The sequence below is a fragment of the Trichoderma virens genome (assembly GCF_000170995.1).
Source record: "Trichoderma virens Gv29-8 chromosome Unknown TRIVIscaffold_91, whole genome shotgun sequence".
NCBI lineage: Eukaryota > Fungi > Ascomycota > Sordariomycetes > Hypocreales > Hypocreaceae > Trichoderma > Trichoderma virens.
Window position 1 is genome coordinate 1,061,412 of NW_014013658.1, and position 13,102 is coordinate 1,074,513.

Below are 13,102 nucleotides of genomic sequence, written 5' to 3' on the forward strand. Positions count from 1 at the left end.
TTCGAAGCTCCCTCGTCCTTCAGATTTAGCGGACTCTAGATCAATGAACGTGCTGTAATTCTTGGCTTATGATGGCAACAGGTGCTTTTCAGATGATGGCTTCTACGAGAGCCACTATGGACTTGTAGTCTGTCTTATGAAACACGTAAATAAACACAATGTGATTGGTACATGTACAAACATTGATGGCTTGCGCGCTCTATAATTCACAAAAACACCAGACAAAGCCAATAAACAATAAAACAAAAGAACCGCCTTCTCTCCTGTTGCTGCCCAATCAGGCTACCTATTCATCATCTCCTGTGCTCGTCAACCCACTCGCAAGCCCGTGCATCCTGCGGCCCAGCAAATCATCCGAGCTCGTCAGCTTGACCAGGCTCTTGTTGCCCCGAATACCCTTCTTGGGCTTCTTGCCGTTCTTCTCCCCGTTGAGTGGCGGCGAGCTCGACGCTGTTGTCGTGTCGCCATTCGTGTGGCCGTTTGTATCCCCGTTTTGCGTCAGCGTTCGTCCACGCGACAGCTTGGTCATGCTGATTTCCAAGGGTCGGTCTTCGTCGCCGCTGGACTCGGCAACGGACTGGCGTCTAAAGTCGCCGTTTGTGATGTGTGTTTTGGCCGGAGCTGCTCGTCTGGCTTGTTCTGCTCGTTGTGTCTCGGCATCGATGAAGAGCTGGTCGAACCAGGCTGCGCTTCGATCGAAGTGTTTCCACGCTGGCGGATAGACGCCCGGGAACTGCATGAAGCCGTGCGACGTGCCGGGAATGAGAAGCACCTCTGTGACCTCCTTGTCGTCAAATGTCCAGTTCTCATCCACAACTGATAACCGGGAAAGCTGTCGTCGTGCTGCAGCCTCTTTTGCTCGCCGTAGACGTCCTGCGAAGATGACCGTGTCGTCGACCAGGGGATCTCGTTCTCCTGTCATAAAATATGTCTTGGGGAAATTTTCTAGCAGCTCTTCGGGAGCAAGGACGGGACTCAGGAAGTAGTCCTGCGTAAAGTCGGGGCGGTTATGCGCTCCAATGTACAAGATAATCATGGCTCGCATCATCTCGGGGGTGATGACGCGGTCGTTGAAATAAGATATCATGGATGACGTTGCTAGACGGGTCTTCATGGGCTCTGCACGATGAGATACAGCCCCTTCCTTCTTCTCATCGGGGCTGTTGGCAGTGCTGAGTGATTTGGGACCAGCATGGCAGTACTCGGGTCGTGTTCCCCCATTCATGTTGGTAGGGGAATCGGTAGTCTGTTTTAGTGGAGGCGTCCCGTCCTCATCGTCGGAGTGATGCGGCGTTCCCACGAGGTCGTTGTACTGCATGCTCTTCCTCCGCACGATGGACTTGTTCGTCTTCCTCATCCTCCGGTCTCGAATGAGCGACATTTGCTCGTCCGACATCCAGTTTCCGATATTCATGTCCAGTGTGGGGTAGAAACAGACGAGACCGTCCGGAGGCGGCAGTTTGCCAACGCCTGAAGCGCGTCGGAAGTGGCTGATTCCAGTCTCGAGCACCATCAGTGTCGTTGCAACAGCTAGATTACCGCCTGCGCTGTCTCCAGTAATGACGATTTTGGGAGCCTCTTTGCCTGACATGCCAATGCATCTACCCCGGGATTTGATAAGAGTTACGTAGACGTCAAAGCACTCGTTCAGAGCGTAAGGGTACGGATACTCTGGTGCCTTTTTATAGTCGATGCTGAGAATGGGCAGGCCAGTCTTGGAAGCCCAGGCAAACAGCTTGTCGTCGTTGCATCGAGGATCCATGGCCACAAACCCGCCACCAGGCACGTCCAAGACGAGTTTATTGTGATGCTCGAGATCCGCAAGCGGGCCGTCGTAGTAAAGCCAGGCGGAAACGGCTTCTTTATAGTCGCTGTTGGCAGGTCGCGGGATGCGGACTTGTCTGGGCGGCCATCTTGTAAACCGTGGTCGGACAAGACGCTGGAGGAAGCCCAAGTATGGAGTCGTTCCCTTGTTCCACGCAACTCGCAGGTGCTCGACCGTAATCATTCCACGGACCTTGCGGACCTTTTCGTCTGCCTTTTCGGCGGCCACGAGATAGTAGAAAGAAAAGACAATGCTGGCAAGATCACGTAGCCACTTCGATCGGATCTTCATGGCAGTCCAAAACCCGGCATCTAACGCGGTCAAGACCCAAGTGGCCCGGTAGTAGGTGGGATCGTACATATTGGCCATGGGCTCGGGACTGGCCAGGCCGACCAGAGCACTAAAGTTGCGTGCGGCATAGAGGTATAGCATGGTAATAACAACCGTCTGCCATGCTGTCAACCGCCGAGAGAAGAATTTGGATATTTTCTGAGCAAATGGCGGGCCATGTTTGTGGCCACTGCAGGTTTAGTCAGAGACAGCCATTTCTACCAATAGTGCTGGGGACATACTTGTAGAGATAAAACGTCCAAAAGGACAATACGGCCAGGACTTGCAGACGTCTTGATTTAGACGATGGCCTCCCGAGGACGTGGTCTAACATGATGCGGATGGAAAGAGACGAAAGAAAACAAAACGCGAAGGGGCAATAAACAGAGGCCGCGAGGGTATTTTGATCTATATCCGGGTGTGTAACGTGTAATAATACATATGCGATGTTCGTCTAGGCTCGGTACGATGGGCCTGTCGTAAATGGTATTGGATCGTAGGTGCAATGGCGGATCATTTCATTGAACACTCGAGTCTTCAATTGTTTGTTGAGGCTTTGGATGCAATCGTAAAGGGAGCGCGCTGTTCCGCTTCGCAAAGTCGAGTCGAGTCTCGCAGGTGGGCGGCTGTTATCGGATAGGGCGGTCGGTCGTCGTCATGAGAAGAGGATTAGGAAAAGAAATAGAATACGAAAAGAATCCAAAATCCAGCCAATCCAGAGTAGGATCCAACGACTAGAGGACAACGCCTTCGAAATGTCCGTGTGTCAGTCGAAGGTGGCGATACCCGACTCTCGACAGCAGGCAATGGTGTAGGATTGATGTAAGAGGATGTCCAGGGATATGGAGATTACAAAGGAACATAGGAGTGCACGATTACGAGAGATACGGGATTGAGCAGGCTTGTGACAGGCACATGTCATGCCAACCCCGATTTTCGGTATGATTCTCGGCCTTGGGGGTGCTGCTGCCCGTCCTCGTGACGACGATTGGAGGCGTCGAGAAGGCTTGCTGACATGTGAAAGTCAAGGGCCCAATGACAGCAGGCCAATCACAGCGCTGCCCACAGAAGGAGACCCGGATCCCCCCACGATTTTGACAAGGCGGGTTGTTTCTTTTCTGCTAGTACGGAGTACGGGGGTCCAGTATTTGCGTTGGTTGCTGAAAGCGGCATTTGGTTTGATTTGGGGCAGCGTCAAGCAGGGCGACTGAGTCTCGATATTGGGCTGAGTCTAACGCCATGGCGAGGTCGATGCAATTGAATTTGGTTCCCACGTTGCATGCACGCAGGGGCTGCATTAGTGGTGTCTTTGCCTAATTTGATGATGGGATAAATACGGATTCAGTGCCAAGCTGAATGCTTGCGGTCCAGTATTATTTTCAACTTAATTGTATACGAAAGACTCGGCTCCCTCGGCAGGGGTCAATGACACGCGAAGTGTCCACGGGTTCTCACCGACATGGCGAGGGTCTCCTGGACGCAAGTAGCCTCAATCTTACAATCACGTTGCCATTCTTTGACGTACGTAATACCCTAGAGTGAAACAGTGGCTTTTTTTTTTTTTTTGTTCTAAGACACTGCACATGTGAGGTATTTCCTAAGGAGGTTCAGGTCTAAAGTAAAAACAGCTTCGGCTGTCTCCTAACAGACATCTAAGCACCACATATCCACACACCATACAGAACAGAAAGAGATCAAGTTTAGGTCTGGAAATTCTGGTCATCCAACAGATTTCTGGTTGGAAGCGAGCATTGTCGCCAGTTTAGTTCCATGAGCAAATGCAAAGAAAGGGATCGGAGCGCGATTTTGCCTCTTTAAATTGACACAAGTCTACTGTATTATGAGAAAAATGCACGACGCGAATCTAACAGAGATTAGAGATCTACTGCTCTGCAGTCCTAATGGTCTACAGAATGATCATTTTCTTACTCGAGTTTTAGCTGCCTAAACTGCTCGATGGTTGTTTCAAAGCCATTCGCCTCGCTCTCTAAATCAGCCAACTTCTTTTTGTCGGCATTCTGCGTTGCGACGGCCACCTTCTCAATGTACACCGGATCTTGAAGGAGCTTATGCTGCTTCTGGACGGCGGCACGGGACTTTTCAAGTTTCTTTGTCGCTTTGGCAATCTCCTCGTCAAAATCGACGCGGTCCTTGACGTAGATGAAGACGGAAACGGCGCTGGACACGGGGAAGGCAACGCAGCCAGTAGGACGAGCATGATTCGGAGAGAGGATCTCGATTTCCATGGCACTCTTGCCACTGAGAGATCGGATGGATGGCTTCTCATCGGACACGGTCCTGTGCGAGGCTGCGTCGTAGGCCTGGATGAAAATCTTCGCTTCGTCTTTGGATGTGTACTCGGATACCAGGGACCGAACACCCTTCGAACAGCCCAAAACGATGTCGTAGGCAGCCTCAGCCTCTGGGTTCTCGAATTGCTGGTCCCATTCGGGATACTTCGCCAACATAATACTCTGTGTTTCATCATCCGGCCTTCTGGGCAATCTCTGCCACAGTTCTTCGGTAATGAAGGGAAGGAATGGGTGAGAGAGGACGAGGGCCACTTCAAGAACGGAGTAGAGCGTCTGGAGCGCAGAATTTATCTGAGCTTCTGACCCATCCTGGATCAAAGCCTTGGAGTTCTCGATGAAGACATCGCATCTAGATGTTGCACGTTAGTTGAGCCTAAATCAGGCTGCGCCGGGGGCCACGTACAGCTGGAAGTACCAGTAGGAGTATACAAGGTTTGCACTCTTCATGAAATCTCTCTGCTCGAGAGCCTCATTAATTGCCTTGGTAGCGTAGTTCATCTTCCCAAGAATCCAGAGCTCTGCTAGTGACTCATTTCCACTAAGGGCCAGCTTTTTAGCAGGAACAAAGTCCTTGACAGCCTCCAGCTTGCCGAGGACATACTTGCAGGCGTTCCAGATCTTGTTGCAGAAGCGCCTGTAAAGGTGGATGACTTTAACATCAAGATTAATGTCGCCACCACCCGTGCTATAGGCGATGAGAGCGAAGCGAAGAGCGTCTGCTCCGCATTCCGGAATGCCTTGCGGGAATGCAGTTTTCTGGTACGCAGTAGCCTTTTTGACTTCGGAGGCAGCAAGGTTGCCGCTGAGGAGCTTGTCATGCAGAGATTGGAGCTCGATGCCGCGAATGACATCCAAGGGATCAATAACATTACCGAGTGATTTGCTCATTTTTCGTCCTTCGGAGTCACGAACTATACAAAGGTTAGCCAAGCGTGAGTTACACCAAGGGATGTTGTATACTCACTCAAGGAATGGCAAAACACCTCAGAGAATGGCACCGTTCCCTGTTAATTGAGTCAATATTGCTTGTCATGAAGAGGAGACGGCATCGTAAAATGCTTTTCCTTCGCATCATTTGCGACAGAATACTACTTACAGTGAGCTTTATACCAAGGAAGATCATACGAGCGACCCAGAAGGGACTTCAGGGCTCCAAGTCAGCATGTGCTTTCCAAGTGGGGTTTCCTGGTATATGCTCGTAGACACGACAATAAGATGTTCGCGCGCCGAGGTGAACTTACATGATATCCCATCCGGTCTCTAGAACACTGGTAGGGAACAGACGAGACATGTCGGGAGTGTTGTTAGGCCAGCCGAGAGTCGCAAAAGGCCACAGACCAGAGCTGAACCATGTATCAAGGACATCCTCGTCCCGAACCTATTATCTCATACGTAAGTCTCTGAGATATTGACCTCCGGCGAACCAAGAATGAAAAACATTCACTAAGAAACACACTTCCTGGTAGACCAAGGAAAAGGATCAAGGATGTTAACTTACCAGCTCAAACTTCTTGTCAGGCCAAGCCTTCTGGGCCTTGACGAAGGCTGCATTCTAATCAGTATTAGGAGCCCAGAGTAAGTGTTGGAATATGAGTGGCAGACCTTCTTCATAGGTTCGTCCCGCGAACCACCTGTCGTCGGCATCCTGGTCATCCTCTCCTTCAAAACGAACACGATATACGGGGCACTGATGCCCCCACCACAGCTGTCTTGAGATGCACCAGTCGTTGATGTTGGCCATCCAGTGAAGGTAGTTCTTTTCAGCAGACTCGGGCTTGATCTTGATCTGGCCGGTTTGGACTGCTTTAATCTATGAGACAAGTATGAGCAAATAAGACGAAGCACAAAGAACAATCTACAGGAGGTGGGCCTTACAGCTGGTTCTGCGAGATCTGCCATCTTCACCCACCACTGTGGCTTCAGCATGGGCTCGACAACATCCTTGGTCCTCTCTGAAAGTGGTACAGTCATGGGGTTATCCTTCTTATCCACGTAGAGACCAAGCTTCTTCAGATCTTCCTGGATGGAGTACCTGACGTCGAATCGTTTCTGGCCTTGGTATGGGCCACCATTCTCGTTAATCAATCCGTTATCCGTTAAGATGTTAATAAATTCGAGATTATGGGTCATTCCTAGCTTAAAGTCGTTGAGGTCGTGCGCTGGGGTCAATTTAACGGCTCCTGTACCGAAATCGCGGTCGACATATGTATCGGCCACGATTGGAAGCCTGCGGCCCTCGATGAAGGGATGAACGGCGAATTTGCCCACAAGGTGAGTGTACCGAGGATCATCGGGATGTACAGCAATGCCGCTGTCGCCTAGCATGGTCTCGGGACGCGTTGTCGCAACTTCAATAGTCTCCTCCGAATTCTCGATTGGATATCTGAAATGAACAATGATTCCAAACTCGACCTTTTTGTCGTACCCTGGTACGTCAAGAAGCGTCCGTCCTGACAATTCCTTGCTGTCTACCTCGACATTGCTGAGGGCGGTCGTTAATGTGGAATCCCAGTTAACAAGACGATTAGCTCGATAGATGATGCCCTCTTCGTGGAATTTGATGAAAACATCTCTGACAGCTGCTGAAAAGTGCTCGTCCTATTAAGGGTTTAGCATGAATGGTGTAACCATGGCTCGATCTTGGAATACGAACCATTGTAAACGCCTCTCTGCTCCAATCAAGACTGCTTCCCATTTTTCTGAAAGCATTGTTGATCCTTTGATGGTATTCCTCCTTCCAATCCTGGACGAGCTCAACGAATTGTGTTCTGCCGAGATCATGCCTAGTCTGCTGTTTCGTCTTCCAAAGTGCCTTCTCTACAACACTCTGTGTCGCAATGCCTTGGGAGCCATCAGATAGTGTCCATTGATAGAATTTGTCAGTGAGAATCTTACCAGCATGGTCGCAACCGGGTAGAAACAACGTAGTCTTTCCCTTTTGCCGGTTATAGCGGATCATTAAGTCTTGCAGCGAGTTGCCCAAGGCGTGGCCCATGCTGGTGCATTGTCAATGATACTCCGTGCTAGGTTTTAGGAAATATATGAGTTGGGAGGCTTACTGCAGGGCTCCTGTAACATTTGGAGGAGGTACAACAATGACAAACTTGCCCTCGGGCTTGACCTTGCCCTCTGGCGTGAATTGCGGCTTGAAGTATCCCTCCTTCTCCCACCAAGCATACCAAGCCGACTCAACAGCAATAGGGTGGTACGAGGCATAGTGAGGGTCGTCAAATGGCCTAAGGCGCTTCTTCTCTCCCTCTGGGGTGTCCTCAACATACGGAGGTAAGACTTCAACTTCGGCCCTTCTATCCTTCGCCTTTTCCTTCGTCTTTTTCGTAGCGGTTGCGGGGGCCTCAGTCCGGGAAGCCTTCTTCTGCTCGTAGGCAGCCAGCTTTTCTGCCTTTTTGCGCTCCCGTTCAAGTTGCTTCTCGGTCTTCACCTTGGCTGGGGCGTGTCCCGTGCCTGAGTCCGGGCCAGAGGAGCTGGGCTGAATGGCGGCATTAGTGCCGTCAGCCACCGGAGCCGACGTGCCATTCTGCTGCGGGTCGGCCGCGGCGGCTGCCGTCCGTTAGCTACATCTTGGCTCTGAGACCTTCGTGATTGGACTTACTTGGGGTTTCTCGTGCGCTGTTGGTAGCCATTGTTAACGTGTTAGAGAATCTTCAAGCAAACGACGGCGACAAGCGCACGAGGAGCGTGCGAAACAGCGGTCGAGGCAATGCCGTGGTAGTTGAAGAGGATGATGCTGTTGGGTGAAATTTGGTTTTAAATTGCAATAAGTGAGCCAACATAGGATCCCCCACTGGCAGATGAGTCACATGTAGAGTCATTGCACGGCTCGATACCGGACATCAGGTCAATACGCCCATTTCTAAGACAGCAGTTGTCATCAAATTACTTGACTTTTTAAGGCATTGAGAACGACCCCTGCATATAAAGGTTCAGTAGTCATATTACTGTGACAAAGGCTTACTGATTCGCACAACGTGCCCATACTATAAGATGGATACCTTCGGATAAGCCTTAAGCTTCTAATGCTAAGCCATTAAAGGTTTTCCGTGTAGGTCTAGCAATGGACATAGCCAGAAAACTGTTTACGCGCACTATTCTGCTATGTTCTGGGATTTGAAAGATATGCGCCTATGAACTCAAGCTAGAGTTGAAAGTATCTGATGATGCATTGTTCTACAAGGCTTTACTTGATGTACGTCAACAGAACTCCAGACAGCAACCCAACAGCAATCCAGAGCTTGTCACGGAGCGCATCCTCTTGGAATATGGGGTGGTTTCTCAATAAGTTATACAAATTCAAGCTCAAGTTCTATGGAAGACGAATCACTCTATGAGAGATATCGGTCGTCTCAGATCGTGCGAGGCCGACCAAAAACGAATAATCTGTTTGCAAAGCTGAAGCTACAACTTTCCGCATCTAAATCAATTGTTACGATATGATGTTAATCCTAATATGCCTTCGCTCTACCGAGTTCGAGTTCGCATCGATGGCGACATATAGCCGGCGCGGTGAAGATGGTAGAGCAGTGGTACGAACGCACTACCACTCGTCAGTTATAGACATAAAGCAATAGAGGTCGAGTCAGCCCAAGGTTGGAGTAAACTCGCAGCATCCGAAAAGATGCTCTCAACATCTCTTGATCCTGTCTCGAAGCGCGATAGGGTGCTCGATTGAACGCTCTCAGTCTTAGTCAGATATTCCTCATCCCGATTTTAGTTCAACATGCCCTTCAGAAATGCGCTGCAAGTGTACAACATTGTACCTGAACTGTTTCCCATTTATTCGATTGGGTTTAGCCCTATACTTCAATCCCTGTACACGGGCCGAGGATGACGCTGCGACAAGGTCTGTATGTGAGAAGACCTGTTCAGTGAGGCAAAGGTTTTCTCTCACTGTCTCAGGCAGTATGATGGGCTCCTGGGACGAGATCGAATCGCCTCACGCCTGAGGATGGCGAGGTCGAGCTTCATTGATGCGTAGAGAACCTTATCTAAAGATCCAGAGAAAGAGGAGAGTAGGAATTAGTCATAGGAGCGAGCTCGGAGCCAGGTGTATTTTTGTCACCTAATACTTTCGCAGAAGACTAAGGTTGGCACAGAGAACTAGCTCACGTTGATGTGATTGTAGCCAAGAGAGTTCAAGAGTCGAGCTTCTCGTCAATGCCCCCGAGATCGTCGTGGGTGGAGATGCTCGAAACAACCAGCTTGAGGATGCTGGCGCAATGAGCACAGAGTCATGCTCGGTACTGGATGCGGCCCATAATGCGAGCAATACAGTATGGGTGCTAGCTACAGCACTGCGGACTCCCTGTTATGAAAGATGAATATCCCAGCCGCAACTATACCAATGGAGAGCACACCAATGGAGAGCACGCCAATTTCGGCCCAAGCTGTAAGCCATGATGCACACATGAAGATGACAGACGGCAGAATTGACAAGAGAGTCTGTTCAACAAAAGCATGGAATCCATTCCATAGAACTTTACACGGAATAGGTAGAAGCAACGCAATGCATAGAGCAAGAGAAAAACTACAGAAACTATACCACAGCCTTGCTGAGAAGTCGCGCACCACTCCATAAACCGTCCTTGGCATATGACGCGAGAAATGGGATACACGCACATAGCATTGGCAGTGGATTTGGATCATAGCAATTTGTTGCGGAATTGACAGCTCTCTGCATGTATTTTGCTGCTGCTCAGCGTGCACCTCTAGTGGATACAAGACATGAGGAGTGTGAGCCACGAGCATCTGCGCCGCCCACCCCAGAAAGGCACTCCGCGCTTCAGACGATCACGCAATATAGACAAGATTACGGAGTATAGGCTCCTGCTCTAGCTCTGCTGGTATTGACTTACTCTCGAGTGATAGGGATTGTGGAAGCAGTCCCGCATCCATCGAGAGTTAGTTCCATTGAACGGACTGCGACGGTCGAGAACACCTCTGCCGTCCGGGTTGTGGGCCGCCGCTTCACAAGATGAATAGCCTTAAGCAAAGCCACTTACACAATTCGGGAGCTAAAAAGAGTAAGAATAAGTAAAGAAGTATGGGAATTTCGGAACGCCTAAGCTATTGAACGAAGCGCGAGGGATGGCTTCTTCGGATTGCTGGGACCAACGGAATACACGTGCTGTATCAGTACAAGTATAGCTTCTGCCCTTTCCGCGCCCCTGACTCGGAGGCTTCTTCTAGCGAAATTGCCTATCTAGATCACAAGGCCGCCTATCAGCTCATCGGTGAATCTTATCTCAGTCTCGCACATAGATCTGGTAAACTAATTCTGCATCATGCAGAGCTGATGATCTTGGATACTGTACCTGTACCTGAAGACATTGAATGACGCGATTTATGATGCTCTTGATGTTTTCTCTCACCTGCTTTTCATTGCTAGGCGGCACAATGGACAATTGGGATGTTTTCCCGTCAACAGTCTCCATAGTGAGACCCAAACCAACTGAGACATGCATTCGTGCTTTTCTACGTGTCGCCAGTAGCATCACGCGAACTCACTGTCATGGCCCAGGTTGGGCTTCAAAAAAGCAGGGCTTGCCGGTCTAACAGATCAGCACTAACCACTAATCGTCAAGATGCGCCGATCTTGCGCATTTCATCCCGGCCAGATTCATCAATCACAACTCAATCACTGTGGGGCCGCGGGATCAAAGTAGCTTAATATGTCTTTAAGCATTCAGCTGAAGCCGATCCCTGACAAGAGAAGCAGCCGTTGGGCTTGGCTGGACATGGGCAATGAATAATTTGAGACATGCTGGGTGTTTGTCCCCTTATTGACGAGATGGATATAAAAGGAGGTTGCATCATGGCTTTTTCATGAATGTGCTTCGGTACAGCTCTTCGCTTGGATACTTGGAAGTAAAAGAAAAAGACATCAATATGGTCTATCTTTGCAAGTTTGCAGCCATTGTGGCTTTGGCTCTTGCGGCGCCTTCCTCTGCTATCGATCCTAATGCTATTTACGACGGAGGCATCAAGGGCAACAATGGGAGTATTCAGCTTGCCATTGGTAACGGCGGTGCTGGTCAGAGTGGTCTGATTAAAGGTATGTACACGTAAACAGTGAAAGAGACTATTAAATCTCTTGCTTGCAAATGGATCTAACAAGTCTTGTCACCAATAGCTCTCGCGGATGCGTACATCCAGGACTCCGTCTCCAAAGGCACCAAGCCCTTCAGAGTCGCATGGTACACTAGCGACACCACCTACAGCATCCAGTATCTCCAGTCTGGCCTCCTCGATGTCGGCATCACCTACAACCCGGCCGCAGAAAAGATTGCCATTGATCAGGGAATCGCCCTTTCTCCCAGCTATTATGCCTTCCGGGACCACTTTCTGCTGGCTGGCCCCAGGGCCAACCCTGCCAACGTCTCCAAGTCAACCGACATCTACACCATGTTTTCTCAGATCAGACAGGTTGCTGAGAATGAAGTTACTACACCACCAGTGCGATTTCTGAGTCGTTACGACAAGTCTGCTACCAACATCAAGGATTCCCTGCTGTGGGTTAGCATTGGCCAGGTATGTCTGAGTGTTTTACTCAAGTCAACATTACCATATTCATATGTGACTAACCTCTCTTCCAGGTCCCTTGGGCTACTGCTTATTCCACCTGGTATCACCAATACATTGCCTTCCCCATCCAGGCTCTCACTGCAGCCATTCTCTTGAATGAATACACCATCACTGACCGCGGCACTTATTTGTCTCTGGATGCTGGTCTGCGCAACCAGACGGTCATTTACAAGGCTGGCACAGATAGTGCCGATGATCCTCTTCTGAACCCTGCTCATCTTTTGGTTGGAAAGAAGGCTCCTCATCCCAAGGTGGCCAGCGACTTTGCCAAATGGGTGGTTGGCAAGCGTGGCCAGGATGTGATTATCGGATTCAAGAAGGACGGCCAGCAGCTGTACAGCCCAGCGCCATCAAACTCGACTGCTAGACGAGTGTGAATATGATGATGATGAAGATATGAAAATACTGAGGCTTGGATTAGAGTAATAGCATATTAATTATGTACAAACACTGGATAATGTATAATATCTGTATCTAAATCTTGACACTTCTGGGTCCTACCATGGTCAATGATTAGTTCACCAAAGGATAAAAAATCGAGTGATGATATGAATATCCTAGGTCTAAAATCATAGGAACATTGAATTAATTTGATACCTTCAACCCATTGAATTCAGAGCATCTGCGTAATGCTACTACATACCTTCTTATCGTCTTCAGCCATCAACTCATTGAGGCCTAAACAAAACTCAGTGATGCCTGTACTGTGCGAATTGACCAATGTTCGCACAAAGCCCAATTCCCGCGCATCTCATTGGCTATAAATGCACACACATCCCACCAACCAACCTGCGGCCCCACTCTGCAATTATCTCGATTTCCCATGCTTTTTTCGGCCTGCAAACAATCCCATCAACCCCTCGACAACATCATGAGGAGGAGCCCATGAAACTCCCCGGGCGAGTGGACGGCTCTTTCTGCGGTGCGGTGCTGTCGACCCGATCATCAGCCGCGGCCACGCTGCGCAACAATGTGTTTCCGCGGCCGCAGCCCAGAGATGCTTCGCAGAGGAGACCGGCGGCTGTAACAACTCACC

At 49.7% G+C, this 13,102-nt stretch overlaps 3 protein-coding genes across 3 annotated transcripts; 1 reads left to right on the forward strand and 2 right to left on the reverse strand.

Annotated features, from left to right (window-relative positions):
• Positions 1–628: 628 nt before the first annotated feature.
• Positions 629–2,492, reverse strand: TRIVIDRAFT_20979 (uncharacterized protein; the record flags this gene model as incomplete). The annotated part of the gene is made up of 2 exons (XM_014094817.1): positions 629–2,345; positions 2,398–2,492. Coding segments are annotated over 2 exons (1,812 nt in total), but the record flags the coding sequence as incomplete, so codon positions are not given.
• Positions 2,493–4,080: 1,588 nt separating this feature from the next.
• Positions 4,081–8,108, reverse strand: TRIVIDRAFT_195959 (uncharacterized protein; the record flags this gene model as incomplete). Its single annotated transcript, XM_014094818.1, has 12 exons — positions 4,081–4,816; positions 4,871–5,378; positions 5,432–5,471; positions 5,564–5,609; positions 5,709–5,845; positions 5,966–6,012; positions 6,070–6,277; positions 6,343–7,065; positions 7,121–7,308; positions 7,363–7,463; positions 7,527–8,025; positions 8,078–8,108. The coding sequence occupies 12 exons, from the start codon at positions 8,106–8,108 to the stop codon at positions 4,081–4,083; spliced, it is 3,264 nt and encodes a 1,087-aa protein (XP_013950293.1).
• A 3,262-nt stretch (positions 8,109–11,370) lies between these two features.
• On the forward strand, positions 11,371–12,443 carry TRIVIDRAFT_65086 (uncharacterized protein; the record flags this gene model as incomplete). The annotated part of the gene is made up of 3 exons (XM_014094819.1): positions 11,371–11,536; positions 11,615–12,012; positions 12,078–12,443. 3 exons carry the CDS (start codon positions 11,371–11,373, stop codon positions 12,441–12,443), a joined length of 930 nt encoding a protein of 309 aa, XP_013950294.1.
• Between the last annotated feature and the right edge of the window lie 659 nt (positions 12,444–13,102).